This window comes from Poecilia reticulata, linkage group LG13, assembly GCF_000633615.1.
Source record: "Poecilia reticulata strain Guanapo linkage group LG13, Guppy_female_1.0+MT, whole genome shotgun sequence".
NCBI lineage: Eukaryota > Metazoa > Chordata > Actinopteri > Cyprinodontiformes > Poeciliidae > Poecilia > Poecilia reticulata.
This window is the reverse complement of record NC_024343.1, coordinates 12,490,276-12,506,605: the sequence shown is the minus strand read 5'-3', so window position 1 is coordinate 12,506,605 and position 16,330 is coordinate 12,490,276. Positions and strand designations below refer to the sequence as shown.

Sequence of the window (16,330 nt, the reverse complement as noted above, 5' to 3'; positions counted from 1 at the left end):
ATTCGAACCATCCATTTAAGTGACCAGGTTTTTTTTGTTGTTCTTGTGGTGTGTCAGTCTAGCCCTTAGATTGGCAGCTACATCGTCTGTGTGTAAATGTGTGTGGTCTGGGAAATAATAGAATTGCATAACTGGATTACAGTGCATGTTGAGAAACTGCCAGAGCTAGGTCTTCCCACCGGCTGTAAGTACCCAAAGAGGAAATCCCTCTGGCATTAGTGAAGGGTTTGCCAATGTAGGCAACAACTTGGAGTAGGTAAATTCCTTAAGATCTCTCTGTTAACTTCTTTCAGTATGACTAAAAGTGGATTTAACTTAGAGATCAATCTAATATAGGACTATATCATTTAAGTTAAACAAAAATTGTCCAGATTAACATCATGCAGCAAGTTGCTGCATGATGGTGTTAAGCGGGGAGAGACGGCAGCTTTCTGGTGCGAATGTAGGAAGCTTTTTAGTATTTCCTTACTACACCATGATATTAAAAAAATAAAAAATAGCAGAATTAGGTGCCAGTTTGTGGCACCTAACCAAAACAAGATAGTGAAGAAAATTTGTACTATTTGAATAAACGCATTAAAAATAAGATTACATATGATAAACAATCTTCACATAGGGAATCGAACCCCGGACAACCTTTGCACATGATGCATGAACCCTACCAGCCGAGCCACCTAGCACTCCATTGACAATTTTACTGAATGTGATGCAGAATGTGTCCTGGCTTTTGTGTCGTCTTCTGTCTTCCTCTCCGTCTCCTCCATCATCCTTCCATCCACTCATTTTTGAATCAAGCCGACCAGAAATAAACTCGAGAAAATCCCACCAGTTCCCTTTAACAGACCCTCTTGGTGTAACTTCCAAAATAAAGCGTTTCCTCCCACCAGGAAGCGCTTTATTTTGACACGCCACGGCTGCTGACTATGTTGGTGCCCCGCTGTTTCTACCCTGTGTCCTGCGTGGATTTACATACCCTGATTTCCGTGGGACTGGGAAGCGAAAGAGGAGGGTGGTGCGCCTTTCAGGAACTGAGGCGAGCAGCCGCAAACAGTCTTAACTAACTTCACAGATTAACAGCCTGTAGCCCCTCCGCTGCCTCCGCTGGGATAACGTTAACTTTTCTCCGCTTCCTCTGACCCTCCCAGCTTCCCTCTTTAGACTTGTATTACTGCTGTTTGTTTGTCTCTGTCGGAGAAGACGGGAAGCGGCTCGAGTTGAACCCGGTTTGAAGGGCTGTGGCCATGGCCGGGGGAGGAGGCGGAGGGGTTTCTCCGCTGGGGCCCGCTCCGCCGATGTGGTACCACCGGGACCTTAGCCGCGCGGCGGCCGAGGAGCTGTTGGCTCGAGCGGGGAGAGACGGCAGCTTTCTGGTGCGGGACAGCGAGAGTGTCAGCGGTGCTTACGCTTTGTGTGTGCTGTGAGTAACTTCTTTTTTGCTTTGTTTATCTTTGTTTTAGCTTAAGCTGTGTTTGGAGCCCTCAGCCAGATCACATATGCTCCCAGAGAGTCTAGTTTTAGTCTGTTATTACTCTGCAGAGTTCGGCTTGTATAAGTTATAAATAAACCCGCTCTGCTGCAGAAAATGTGATGAAATTGTAGGTGAAGCCTGTGTTTACTTTCTCCTTGAAGGGAAATGAGTGGGAGAGAGGCACAGCCTGTCTGACCAGCAGTGAAGCTCCAGCATGGCCCAAACCTCTGGGCTGTCCCGCTGTGTCTCTGTGTGATGTGGTTCCCTGCAGCGCTCTTTTTATTTTTACAGGATCCTTTGCTGCAGGCGGCCTCGGGCTCTGGAGATGGCTGTAGATAGGAAGGAAAGGGTGGCACACTTTCATGAATTTCTGCAACCTCTTGGTTTCCCGTCTAGGAAGATTCAATATGCTTAGGCATTGAATTTTGGGATTTATTTTAGCTCAATGAGCTGTCTTATTCAGTCCACAGATTCCATTTTTCATCATTCAAGGCAAGCTCCACCAAGTTGTTTCCGGTCATAACTGGTAAATGCACACATCAATTGGTTAGAGATCGGAATCGGACAATTTTTCATTGATCATCTTTGCTCAATGAATAAAAAACCCAGCTTTTCCTTCAAACAATCTTAAGGAAACTATAAGACTCCCAAGACAACATAAAAACAAAGGAAGCTTGCTCTATAGCTAAGGTTTGTTTTCTATATCTGGTTTTTGGGACTACAAGTTGACTTCAGTTTGTGGACCTCGAGTTTGTGACATTAAAACAGGGATGTGAGCTTTTCTGTTTGCTATTCTTGCAATTTCCTTCTGTCTGTTGCTTGATGAAAGGAAGCATTCTCTCTTTACCAGTGATCAGGTATCAGGTCTTCTCAGATCTCAATCGAAGGATGTTTTCACAGGAGATCTCCTGGAATTTATTAGTAATTTGTTCAATCTCTCCTATGTGTACAGCAAATAAGAAGCAGGCCCAAAATGGAGCTTAGAGGTGCTTCACATACTAGGTGTATATAATATGACATGATGCTTACAAAGGCATCATGTGAGAATACTGTTTGAAAAGCAAGATAAGTAAAAACTACAGAGTTTTACTGCTCTTTGTAGTTATAATTTAAGTCAGATGCTAAAGAGTTACACATAGCTTTATGTCATATTTGAGATACCAGACTGTGAAGGGCTGGAACATATTGACAGTCTGTCCCCGCAGAGCATTTGTGATACTTCATGTTGTTATGCATCTTTGTCCATTGTAGTTCTGAGCTTTTCAGCATTCAGCAGTTTTCAAATTTTTTTTTTGAATTTCCAAAACTAGCTTTAATTTTGCAGCAGTAGTCTTTTTGATAACTTCCTATTGAATTAAAATAAAGTTGCTAAGTTAGATAGCCTGACATAACAACTGAAGTCAGTTGTACTTGAGTTGCTACACACTTCAGTTCTCAGACCTGAAGCACATCGGGTCTGAGAACTGATGTACTTCAATGCAGAGTGGATTGTGAAATGACAAAACGTCTGTTAAGTTGGATTTTGGTGCCCTGCTTATTCAAGAAAGTGATGAAATTGTTTTTACTTTCATTAGAAAAAAGAAAGTCACTCAGGCAGGAATACCTGATGAGCGGATGAATCTTAAACTGGCCATCTTGTTAACTGCAGAAAATAACCCAACTGGGGCAAATAAAGCGTAGGAAGGTGATGGTTAAATTCTAGAGTATATGACTCTGTGTACGAACACAAAGTTTTAAAAAAATGCATAAAAGCAGGAAACACAAAGCCATGTGACTCTGTGTTCTGACATTGGCTTGACCTACATCCCGTATCAGATAGTTTGCACCATGCTCTGTGGGCTGTTGCATGTTTAGACACCAGCAGGGCATCGTTTTGTGCTGTGCTTTCATGGATCTACGCAAACACATCGGCAGGGATTTTCTTTGGTCTGATGGGGCCGAAAGTGTTTGCTACAAGAAATGTTGTAAAGATATGTTTCTAAAAGTGCATTTTCACATTTTTTTAGTCATAAATTAAGTTTTTTAAATGATCAGGTTTTTTTTAATTTAGATTAGATGTATGTAGGATAAAGCAAACTGCTTATCTGATTCCGCAAAGCACAATTTTTCTTTCATACGAATCTCTTGTGTTATAAAAAAAAAGATTGTTGCTTTTTGATGGCTTTCATTTCTCTTGTAGGTCATTGAACACTGAAAAGAAAAAAATTATTTCCTGGAAGGATGTGGCGCATCATTTTCTTTTTCACCAGCAGCATTCCTGACACATATCATTTGTTCCTAGATGTCTTCCTTCCTTTCTCTTACTGTCTACTTTTGCTTTTTATATCAGTAACGAATTAACCTGACAGGCAGTCTGACTGCTGCTCATAGAGGAATATAAGCACCTTTTTATTATCTTCTTCACCTTGATTATTTACTGTATTGTAAAGAAAAAAATATTGGCTAAGTAAAATACAGAATCCCCACCTTCTGCTGGTCAGTTGTTTGAAATAAGTCACGGAGGAGCATTATTGTGCTGCCCAATTTACTTACATAAAAAGTATTGACACTTCTGGATGTTTTACCATTTTTATTGCTTTTACAAATTAGTCATGATCCAAAGCATTTAAATTACATAAAAAAAGCTCTTTAATGCCAAAGTGAAAACTGATTACTACAACAAAAAAAAGAAATTAAAGAATATGTTACAAAATAAGTGATCACTTTAATAGAGGCTAGTATTGTCAGAAGGAATGGAATCGACATCACCTGAGTGAAGTGACTGTATCTCAAGCGATTGTAAATATTTAAATCTTACTTCTTTGTACTTATGACTTGCTTGTTTGTAGTTGCATAGAATATTACATTATTATTTTCATGAAATGAGACTATATCATTTGCCTTCTACTTTACAAATATGCATTACTTTATGTTAATCTATAACATAAAATTCTGATAAAATACTGACATAATTGTTTTAACTGTAGCACATCAAAATGTGGAAAAGTTAATAGTGTAGCAATATTGTCGCAAGGCACTGTTTTCGTGAAAATGTAGTGGTTGTATAATTCATAATTCATTCTCCGCTAAGGTTAAGCATGTTTTAATTGTATTGTGTTTTTTGTGATATAATTTTTTATTATAGGACATTAATGCAAGTGAAAGCAAATGTAGAACAAAATTTCTTTACCTTAGGCCACTTCCTGTTGATAATTCAATAATATGAGTGATAAATGTCTTGAATGATAATGATTTTATGTAGCCATTCATAAACACACAATATTTTAAGAGCTAAATAGAAGTCAGTGTTGTGCAGATTACTGAAAATACTATAGAGCTAAATCCAATTAGAAATATCGCTTCTAAAATTGAAAAAAAGTCATTAGAAAAAAATCTAACATGGAATATGTAGCATCTTCATATTCGGCTACAGGCTGTGCATACCACTGTTGTGTTATTCAGGAAAGAATTGGCTACGTAAAAATGTTCAAATGTCATTTAAATAAATGATTACTGAAGCACTTCTGCACAGTTCTGAGGCAAAATGGAAAATATGACCTTATCAGACCCCTCATTTCTCACCTTTTAATTCATTTTGTTGCTATAAGAGAAAGGAAAGAACCTTTTCATCACCAGTAGGTGTGAAAACCCTCCAAGTACGTCACCGAGCTACATGCTGTGGCACCTGGACTGATTTTTACTCATGCTGAAAATTCCTCATACCCTCCTCACGTCACTCTGACCCTCTGAAATGCTTCAAAGATCACATGCTTCTTATTTTAATAGATTGTAACAAAAGAGAGGTCAAAGTGACACTTCAGCACACGAGGGAAAGGAAGTGGCGTTGAGCATCAGAAGGCATGGACTAAATATCAGCCCTCACAGATACACAGCAGCTATGCTGACTTGACCTCCTCACACTTATACTGCTAACCCAGATTGTTCTTTCACGGCCAGAAAACCACAACTAATTCTTGCTTTGCAATGTTTTTTTCTTTTTCGTTAATACGAAAATATTTTTATGAAGCCGATTGTTTTCTGAATGATACACAATGGCCTGCATTGCCTGTAACAGGATATTAAGATAGGTTAAAGTCCCATGTCCCTACATTTTTTTCAGTTCTTATTATTTGTACTTTTTCTCTTATTGTGCTTGCTATCTTTAATATTGTTATTTCTTAGGGTCTGAAATAGTTTTGAACGTGCAGTTCTCAGTCAACTGCACGTTATCTGTTTCATTTAGCCACAGAAACTACTTTCACTTTTGCTAATGTCCTAGGGGAAAAAAAGAAATTGTATTTGAGTTACAATCATTTTTATGATGACTAAAGGACGACGATAAGAAGATTCCAAAGAAGCAAAAGTTTGATATGCAGAGCACTAAACACACAAAAAAGTTTATTTTACTGTTCAGTTTCTGTCTTCTTTCTTTATCTACCGAAGTAAACTGACTGATGAAAAGACAACTTTTTATCTTCACGTTTACTGTTCTTGCAACTTGAACCTTTCAGGTGTTTTCATGACACATCCGCAAATTGAAATTGATCTAACTGGAATTAATGAGATATTCCACCATAAAGTAGCTTGTTATTGTAGACTTGAATGAAAAGGTGCCATGTTTTTGCTTTGTTTGTTTTTTCATTTACATTTTGTCTACAAATGGTAATCTGAAAGGCCTGGCATACATTTGTTCGCCCTTTGGTCCACTTGCCAACTAAAAGTAATGGTGTAAGTAGTAGAATCTCCCATCTGAGCTGTGGGTCTCTGTATCTCCTCCAGAGTTAACACAACCATGCTTTTTGTCTTGGTGGGTTTGTATTTGTGTCCAAATAGTTGATGGATTGAACAAGGATTAGTGAGCTGCTGAAAACTTAAGATGTTGATTTATATACTTCACTGCATCTTTATCTTTAGCTGAAGTCATGCTGATCTGTTTTCATACTGTCGTTTGTTCACTCATGCTCTGTTTGTGAAGAATATGACACGGCATCATGAAGCATTGCCAATGTTATATTTCCTAATTAATTGACTCCTGAAGTTAATTGGATACACTGGATTATATTTAGGGTATCAGAGTAGAGATGGTTGAATACAGATGCGCAATTCCACACTTTCAACTTTTGATTTTTAAAAATATGTAGAAAACTAAATATAATGTACCTTCTAGGTTCTACTTAAAAAAAAAAAAAGCTAAACTTTGTGTACTTTCTGAGTCAATAAAAAGTAAAAAGTTAAATTTCAGTTAAGCTAACAGCTGAAACGACCATGAAGAAAGTTGCTAAAGACAGTATTCAGCTGTCACTAAATATAATCTGACTGATTATTATACTTTTATAACATATTAAAGCACAGTGACAGTCTAAATTTAAAATAGAATAATCATTTTATTAAATGATGATAGCAGAGCAGTAGCTGCATCAGCAGGAAGTAAGGGCATTTGTGTGGTTAACATGTGGTTAAATACTTCATAACCTTTTACTTGTATGACAACCAAAACAGAAAAAAATAAAATAAAAGCGAAAGCGTCATTGGTTGAATCAAAGTAATCCGATGGGACTTCAGTTCCCTAGAACTGGTGGTGCATGAAGACTGCTCTCACAGCCAACCACAGAGTTTTTTATAGTTGACAGAAACCGCTCTGTAGTGAGGAAACAAAACTAACAGACTGACAAGCAGCTTATCACTTTACTTTCTGTATTTGCCTAAAACTGGTTTAGCCCTGAGCTTGGAGGCAGTGGATCCAGATGGGGGTTGGGTTACCCACATTATTGCCATCACTATTGATTACCCAGTTTAATAATTGAAACTTGATCATAGCCACAAATCTCAGTGATCGTACTGTGAAGCAGGGTTGAACTTTGTAAAACAAAGACAAAATAATACAGAGTCGACATTTTAAACAGTCTTTAAAATTGTATATTAGCACTAAGTGTGGTTTACAGTATTAAAATGTTTGTATGTGGAGAGTACAGTTCCTTACCATAACGTTTGAGATTTTCAAAAGGCTTCAAATCCAACATGCTCCCAGAGAGACGATAAATACAGTGAACCCTCGTTTTTCGCGGGAGTTGTGTACTGAAAAGAACCCGTGATAGGCGAAATCCGTGAAGTAGTTACCTTTATTTTTTACAATTATTATACAGCATGATTAAATACTCATTGAAACCAAAGAACAAAATCTGTTTTCAGGCCCAAGCATTTTTTTTAACAAATGGAAAGCTTTCTTACAAATAACTACAGTCAAATAATCATTTTAATTATCAATACGAAATACAGTAGGACAAATTGTGACTCGCATATTTTACTGTACCTCTGACTGTGACACTGCGGCCTGACTGCTCTGTAGTGTCTTTTTCTTCTGAAGCCTGTGGTGCTGGTGTGTTTTTTTGAGAGAATAACATAATTACCGGTAGTTGTTGCTCTTTCTTCTTCTGGGCAAAAATGCTTGCCAAAATTTGCCAAGCTGTATTACGTATATTTAAATACCGTAACGTTATTGGCACACAGGTAGAGAAGGAGCTCGGAGACTGTGTAGCCAATCAGGACGCAGAACACAATGCACTGTAAACTGCACAAAAAAATCCGCGAAGCAGCGAGGCCGTGAAAGTTGAACCGCGTTATAGCGAGGGTTCACTGTACTGAAATAGGTAAGACACAGCAAGATTGCTCAAATCAACATATAGGCTTCTTGTTATCACATGAAAGTCTTGCTCTCTCTTGCAACCTGAATTGAACATAAACATCTGAGAGACCAGATCTCCTAACTGCTACTTAAGCAGCTACTTCTTCCCCCTCTAACAACATCCACACTGAAGAGTGTTGTCCTTATTGCAGTCTGCATGTGGTGTGTGCACCGGTTCTGGCTTTCCAAATTGGAATGATAATCAACTATACCTGTCAGAGGATGGCACATGGACTCTCAAATTTATTTCACTGACTTGAGCAATAGAAGGACAAAACAACCAAAGTCGCATGCCCCTGCTCGTTCTCTGCTATACAAATCTAGTCCAATTTTAATTAAATGCAGCTCTGAACTCTGCTAAAAGCTCATTTTCAGCACAAAATTATTTTTGTTAAACTTTCCCTTGTGACTTCCCTTTTTATAGGCTTTGGAGATGCCAACAGTGTATGAAGAGTTTTTATCCTGGCATGGTGCTGACTCTGAGGCCTTTACCTTTCACTTCCTCTTGCTATGCATTTAAATCTGCAAATCTTTGTGTCTACATGCACGATTGTCCAGTTAATGAGAGGAAACAGCATAAAGTTCCTTGAATCTGGTGCATGTATCTGTAAGCATTTTGTTTATTTTATTATATTCCACCAACAATCCCCATGAAATCTCTTCTGCAACATTTAAATCTCTCACTACAAAGTGATATAGCAAGTAAGTTTGTAAATCTATTTTTAACTTTTAACAAGAGATATTGCAGCTAGCAGTTAAACTGCGCTGCAAAGAAATGTCTGTGCCAGACACATTGGATTTTCTATTTTTACAGTCAGGGCTGCGGTTTTCAATATAACTACAGCACGTCTTAACGTGTCAGGGCTCTGTGTGTGTGTGTTTCAAACGTGGATGTTTCTGTGAAAGCATTCCTCACCAAGAAGGTAAGGCCTGTCTTGTGGAGGTTTAATTCTGTTGTATTTATTATATCGTACAGTGATGTAGTGTTTTAACCTTGTCATTATAAGTATTTAATCACAAGATCTGCAGAACTGTGTCGATCTTAAACATTTGTAATAATGGGCGCAGGATCATGTCGGCATCTCTTCGCTACAACTTTGTTTCCTCTGGCATCTGCTGCTATCCTGCTGCTGTCACTTATTTAGTCATGATTCTCTGTTAGATGGTCCTAATCCAGTTAGGTTTCCGCAGTTGGGTGTTGCATGAAACTGAACAAGGAGATCTATGTGAATACTGATTTCTGTAATTGACTTGGTGACTAGATTACATTAGTGAGACTCAAATGTATTAATGAGTAAATATGAATAGCTGCAGTAGTCAACTTGGTAAATATTTCAAACCAGCACAATATGTTAAATTTAAATTTTCTTTGAAAATGTGATATGACATACACTGACATGGCAAAGAACTGTTGTATGTAGCTTTTGGTAGGTGCTACTACTTCAGGTACCATGCATATAAACTCTGCCTTCCAATTGCATATTTTGGTTGTTTTTGGATGGACTGTATCTGTATTTCATGACGACACCTGATCTAGATCTTAATCACTCAGAGGCCAAACTCAAGGGACCATTGAGGTGTTTTTATGTGAAACATGGTACCTTTGTGTTCTCTTCGAACAGAAGTGGTTCTTTAAGTCAAACACTCCCATGGATATGATTTTTTAGCTAGTCTCTTATTCATTATTGCGTTATGAACACTGGCTTTAACAAAGGCAGGTGAGGGTTTTAGATGTTGTTCATGGTTCATGTGTGACTTCCTAGATGAGTCATTGTTGCCCTTTTGGGGTAATTTTGGTAAGCCGGCCACTCCTGAGATGGCTTGCCATTGTAACTCCTTTCAGACTTATAAATGTCAATGATTTGCTTGAGATTGGAGCATGATGTGTTGTTTTAGAGATTTCATAACCTACCTCTAGTTGTTTAAGAGATTAATAGTAATCAAGTGTGTGTGGGTATAGAAGTTGTGAACTTTGCTTCATAGAAATGTGTTTAATCAAAGTTAATTCCAGAATGAACCACTTATTTCACACAGGGCCTTGTTGTTTTTCCCTTAATAAATGAAATTCTCATTAGAAGACTGCTCAGGTTTTTATTTTTTTTATTTTGCAACATATTTAGTGAACTACGACAATAAAAAAAAAAAAAATCTGTGTGGAACAAATTCTTTTTTACTACGCTGTGCAGTCATGACGGTGAAGATGGGGGAGCCCTCTGTGTGTATGAGCAGGGCAGAAAAGGGTGAGCACCAGAGGGAACCGGTAGGACAATTACAGACAATGACACAAACCTATTGTTGACAGGAACCGCGCACTGTAAACTCGCACAGCGAAGTGTCCAACCCATAATAAACCTTGCTCTCTTTCTCCAGCTCCCTCCCCGTGTTAACTCTGCAGCTACAGGAACAATAGCACTTACTCCGCCGAGCTGCAGAGGATCTCGTCCACGGCCAGCAGGAAAGCACACACAAACCCTGCTGTATACAGCTGTAATAGCAGAGCTTGGATTCACTGCCAGGGGACCTCCAGCGCATTGTGCTGTTGAATGTAGTGCCAACATTTATCTTGTTTACAGTGTTGCTCTGAGCTCATACATGGAAGTGCTGTAGGCAGCAGTCTGACAAAAAGCTGCCGTGTATAAAAATCAGTTCAACAAAGGAACTTCTGGTCCAAGTTCCACATTATGTCCCTCTGACCTCAGTTTAAAGTTGCACTATATCCACTGCATGCACTGCAGTGCACCCTTTGCAATAACTACTGTCTAACAAGAAAGTAGCAGTGGTCGGTAAGGGAATGGTCTGAAAATGGAAGAGAATATTCTCTGCTAATTTGAAGATGTTAAGTGCTTCTGATTTTATTCTCAAAACGTGTTTTGGATTTGTGTTTTTGCGTTTAGCCATTTGTATATTGGTCACTGTTACTTGGACATAGTTATGAAAGAGCTCTTTGTATGCACAATGGATCATAAAAATCAAAAAAACCTATAATACTTGGGTTTAAAGCCCTCTGAGTCACAAATTGCATCAGTTGATTCTATTATCTGACACTTCCTGGTTTCGTTTAAGGTCTGACCTGCTGATTTAATTTTTTGACGAATCCCTTTTAGTGTGTAGAAACTGAACACGCACAAAACTTATCTCTTCTCGTGGTTTTGTTGAGAGAGCGTTTATTGACCATAAAATAACAAAAATGTGCTCTGTTTTTGATACAGGATACAGTTTTGAGATCTAACACAAGATAAGGGTTTTTCAACACTGGCCACATTTTAAAATGACTGCGACATTTGGGCCATTTTTAATTTACTGGGTGATTGATAACTGACTTCATGCTTGATCCTTTTTCTCAGTTGAAACCATCACAGGTTTCTGTCAAATGAAAAAAAAAATGGCGAAACATCTCAGGTGTCGGAACTGAATACATTCCCTCTGTTTCCCTCTTGTTCACACAGCTAGGGTAAATAGGGACAATGTTGACTTGCTTATAAAAGCTTTGCACAAGCATTTTGCATAGGATGCCATGCTGAGGCCCGAAATTATGAGAACACACAAGCATATTTGCACCAACCGACAACGACCACAGTGTTTGCTTGGCAAATTGGACATATAATGTGACCGGTCGACTGAGCAGACACGAGCTGCAGACATGTAAATCATTACTCTCCAGCTCGAGGCTGCGGGCACGTTGCACTATCAGAGCATTGATCCATGATTGGTTGAAAACATAAAAAGAGATCAGACCTCTTTTTGGTCTGATAGTGATAGTGTTTGTTGTTGTTTTTTTAGTCAGAAACACTGCGATTGAAAACATGTTAACTCCTTTTTTAATATATATATTTTAAAATTTCCTCATTATGTCTCTTTAACAGTTCAATGAATAAACGCTGGGGTTCTGTTTTACTGTATCATGCTACAGTAAGGATAAAGCAGGCAGTCACAACTGTGATAGACAGCAGCAGGTTGAAGCTGAACACCCCCCCCACATACACACACACACACACACACACGCAATCCTGTCGACTGAGTTTACGTTTTCCTTGACAGAAATCAAAATAAATATCTCCTTGCTTGATTTCTTCCTATTTCTGATTGTCCCTTCATCGGTCTGTCTGCGGTGTGGTTAATTGTCTGTCTGTCCCTGCAGGTTTCAGAAGCACGTCCACACCTACAGAATCCTCCCAGACGATGAGGGTTTTCTGGCCGTGCAGGTACAGAGATGACGCACAGGCCTCTTTGTGGTGCTTTGGCAACAGCTGGCAGGCAGATAGATGCTTGTGTTGGCTCTGAGCTCTCTTACACAAATATATACATGTGCGGACACACACACACAGACAGCAGGCGCTTTGTGCCTTCTGGCCAACAGCTGTGAACTCTTCCTCCACTTACGGGCCTCACTTACAGACGGACATGCACGCGACGGCATGGTGCTTCAAAACCGTGACAGATTTTTTTCTTTCCCCCGATTTCTAGTGATTTTTTTGTGTGGTTTTTTTGCCCTGGTTATAGAGAAAATTTCTCCTTACCTCTATAGCCTCCAGTTTGCTCCTCTTGGTGTTTATCAAAATGCCGCTTCCTGTATGGGCTTATATTTAGCTCCCTTGGCTGCGTTTGCTTACACAACATTAAATATGGAACAATAGGGGTCACCAGAGATTTGGCTGCCTGACCACCTGTAACCAAGCGGTTTGGATGTTTTCATGGAGATAATTCCCCAAAAGGAAATGACTTGTCTGTGTTGTTCGTCCTCCTCCCCTCTCTCTCTGTCCCTCTCAGACGTCGCAGGGCGTTCAGCCGAAGCGGTTTAAGACGCTGCCGGAGCTGGTGTCTCTGTACCTGCAGCCCAACCAGGGCCTGGTCACAACCCTGCTTTACGCCGTGGACAGGGAGGAGACTGCCGTCACTGATGATAGGGACTATTCAGGTAGCCCATACACCAATAACACACACAGTCACTACAGCACCATACAGTTATATTCATGTACCCTTTGCTTTTTCCCTGTTTTGTCACATTAGAGCCACAATGCTAATGTACATTTCATTTTATACACATGTAGAAAATGGTGTCTAATTCTCCAGTTGAGGAGAAATGATGCACAAAAAAAGGTTTTCAAAATGTTCTGAAGGTTTTTGAGGAACTAGTTGCCTTCATTCGTTAGTAGCTAGACATGAAGATGGCAGAGAGAGAGAGAAGGATAAGACATGTACTTGTTTTTTTTTTAATTTTTTTTATTTATTGTCATAAATAAAACTGTCTTTAACACCTTTTACAGTCTGATACTCTTAAATAAAATTCAGTGCCACATATCTCCTTCAGAATAGTGAGCTGACCAAGGAGAGAGAAATTAAACACAGAAGCAGCTTACAGGGTTTTCCACATGTTACGGTGAGGATGTGGAAAATGTTCTGTGGTTAGATGAGACCAAAACTTATCTGGTTGTCCCACATGCAAAATGCTTCTTTGGTAGAAAAAAAAAAAAAAACCGCCTCTCTGAACACAACATCCACAGTGATAGTAAGTGATGGTGGCAGCGTCATGCTGTGGGCATGGCTTTGTGCAGCATGGACAGGGAAACTGCTTAGTCTGTGGGAAGATGAATGCAAAGCAGTACTGGGGAATAACATGTTATAATCTGAAAACTGGAGATTTTTTCTCTCAGCAGGACAAGCTCATGGTCTGAATTAGGCTTGTTCAACTCCAGTTCTAACGGGCCGGTGTCCTGCTGGTTTTATGCCCGTTCGTGCCGGAGCACAGCTGACTGGAAAGGCACGTCATGAAGTTCTGCAGGAGCCTACTAATGAAACATTTGTTCGATTCAGTCGAGCTCAATAACGGACTCCTGTCCTTGAGGACTGAATCTTCAGCGCTCTGCGTGGTCGGGCTGAACGCCAAAATCTCTTTTTATCGTGGCGATTTTGACAATGAAAACAAACGCAGACCAAACCTTTCTATTTCTGACTTGTAATATTTTGTAAGCTGCGTGTCAGCTTCCTTTCTTTGTTGACATATCACTTAAAATCCCCAAAAATATATCGGTCTGTCGTTCTGAATGTATAAAAGGTTAGGGATTATAAAAGGTTCCTGTAATTTTTTTTCTCAAACTAACTATATATTTCTGTAACTTTTAGATGGAGAGGATGAGAAGCCGCCCCTCCCCCCTCGCTCTGCCTCCACCTCCACTCCCCCCGGACCTGAAATGCCTACCGAAAGGTACAAAGTCTGAGCTGCGTATCGTTTGATTTTTGTCCTGCTGACATGAATGACTGACACAGCCGTGTTTCAAACAGAGGAAGCCTGTTGCTTCACACAACCACGTGGCAGAGTTTACTGGAGCAGAACGTCACTTTGCGTTTTTCTTTCATATTCTCTCTCATATTAGCACCTCGACAAATATTTTTAGATCAAACATAATAACTGCTGTTTCAGAGTCGGTTTTTTTTTTATGAGAGACACGCTCTTCCTCCCGTCCTCCACTCTGCAACATGTGTCCCCTGTCTACCTCTGGAAGACAAACCACATCCTGCTGGAAACCACGCTCCTCACAGACGATGCAGAGCTTTGAAGCAGCGTTAGCGGTTCTGGGACAGAGTGCTTCAGACCTGCAACGTCGGCTCAGAGTTTCTGCTCAGCGTTTCTGATATTTGTCAAACAGAGTCAAGTGAGCAAGCCTAAATATGGCTGTGAAAAGTAGCTGTGACTAGTTATGACTCATGATTCCCCCCCCTTTATTGTAGTTTCTTAAGCACTGGGTTGACAAAACGAAATCTTAGAGGAAGTGGAAATAAATAATTTCTTAGCCTTGCGAAATGATAACAGTTGCTGTTTAAAGAATATGAATCTCTGTAGTTCTTGACTAAAACAAACAAAAAACAGTCAATAATTAGCCTTAAGAAGCTCCTGACATCCATAAATTGGTCAAATTTGAGCTTTCTGCTCTACATGCAAAACTCAAAACTTGGCAGTGAAATAAAAATCCATCTTACCTTGACCACACCATTCCCAACTAGGCTTTTCTCAGCAGGGACAGGGAGCCTGGTCAGAGTCGATAGGAACATGAATGGAGTTAAATACAGGGACAACCTACAAGAGTAAAGAGCCGAGAGCCTTGGAAATTAATTTTAAAAGATTTGACTAAGCTTGAGCTAATTTGAAAAGTCTTTGTATGTTATGCAAAGCTGGTAAAGAAATACCCCCAAAAGACTTGCAGCTCTAAGTGCAGCAAAAGGTTGATCCCAACAAAATACATGAACGTTTATTGGAGTTCATGACAAAATGTATGAATGAATCTAAAAGGTAATGAATGCCTCTGTGTCTGCTGTAAACATTTCCAGGAATCCTCACACGAGGATTTATATCAGATAGTTGTCAATATGACAGGAAAATACAAATGTTTGCTTTTAAATCTTTTGACTCGCATCAACCTCCTTTGCCTCGATCCCGTTTGTTTCAGCACCCTGGCAGCTAACGGCCTGAGCACCATCTCCCACGAGTACTTGAAGGGCAGCTATGCGCTGGACCTGGAGGCCGTCAAGCAGGGAGCGTCCTCACTGCCCCATCTCAACAAGACGCTCGTGGCCTCCTGCAAACGTCTCAACGGGTGAGCTGCAGAGACACGTTTCCTCAGATAGATGCTCTGTCACCCATGCTGAGACACTCTTTGTTTCTCTGAATGTAGTTATCCTGCAGAGCTGCCAGCTTCCCCAGCTTCTGTCTTGTTTTAGCCGCAGTGGTACATGATGCATATTGAAACAAAGACGAATAAATCACATGCTTCTTTGTCATTTAGAGTTTTTAAAAAGATGTTTTTTTTTTATAAAGGAATAGAAATAAAGGAAATGATAGCATTGGAAGTCTAAAAACAATCAGAAAATCTTTTTTTCTCTCTACCAGGGAGGTGGATAAGGTTCTGTCTGGTCTGGAGATCCTCTCTAAAGTGTTTGATCAGCAGAGTGCTTTTATGGTCACTAAGATGATCCAACAGGTATGTTTCTTTATCTTTGTGTTTGTGTCGCTGTGGGTTCTTGTTTGATGAGAATGAAAACGGGTTTCTGTGATGACATTGTTCAGATTATTAGCCTGCTGAGAGACTCATGGATACCCTGCTTTCTTAAAGCATCCGTCATATTTTTTTTATGTAAAATGGTCTACTAATTTAAAGGTTTTATGTTGCCACAAACTCTCACAGGTTCCCGGGAGCTTTTTGCTAGAA

The 16,330-nt window shown here is 39.6% G+C and overlaps 1 protein-coding gene across 1 annotated transcript in view; it reads left to right on the top strand.

Annotated features, from left to right (window-relative positions):
- Positions 1-910: 910 nt before the first annotated feature.
- inppl1a (inositol polyphosphate phosphatase-like 1a) overlaps positions 911-16,330 on the top strand; it is a 34,944-nt gene continuing 19,524 nt past the window's right edge. Inside the window, exons 1-6 of the mRNA XM_008425475.2 lie at positions 911-1,417; positions 12,268-12,331; positions 12,897-13,044; positions 14,250-14,331; positions 15,572-15,718; positions 16,012-16,102. Coding sequence (XP_008423697.1) covers positions 1,242-1,417; positions 12,268-12,331; positions 12,897-13,044; positions 14,250-14,331; positions 15,572-15,718; positions 16,012-16,102 — 708 coding nt within the window. The 5' untranslated portion in view covers positions 911-1,241. The remainder of the gene's footprint in view (positions 1,418-12,267; positions 12,332-12,896; positions 13,045-14,249; positions 14,332-15,571; positions 15,719-16,011; positions 16,103-16,330) is intronic.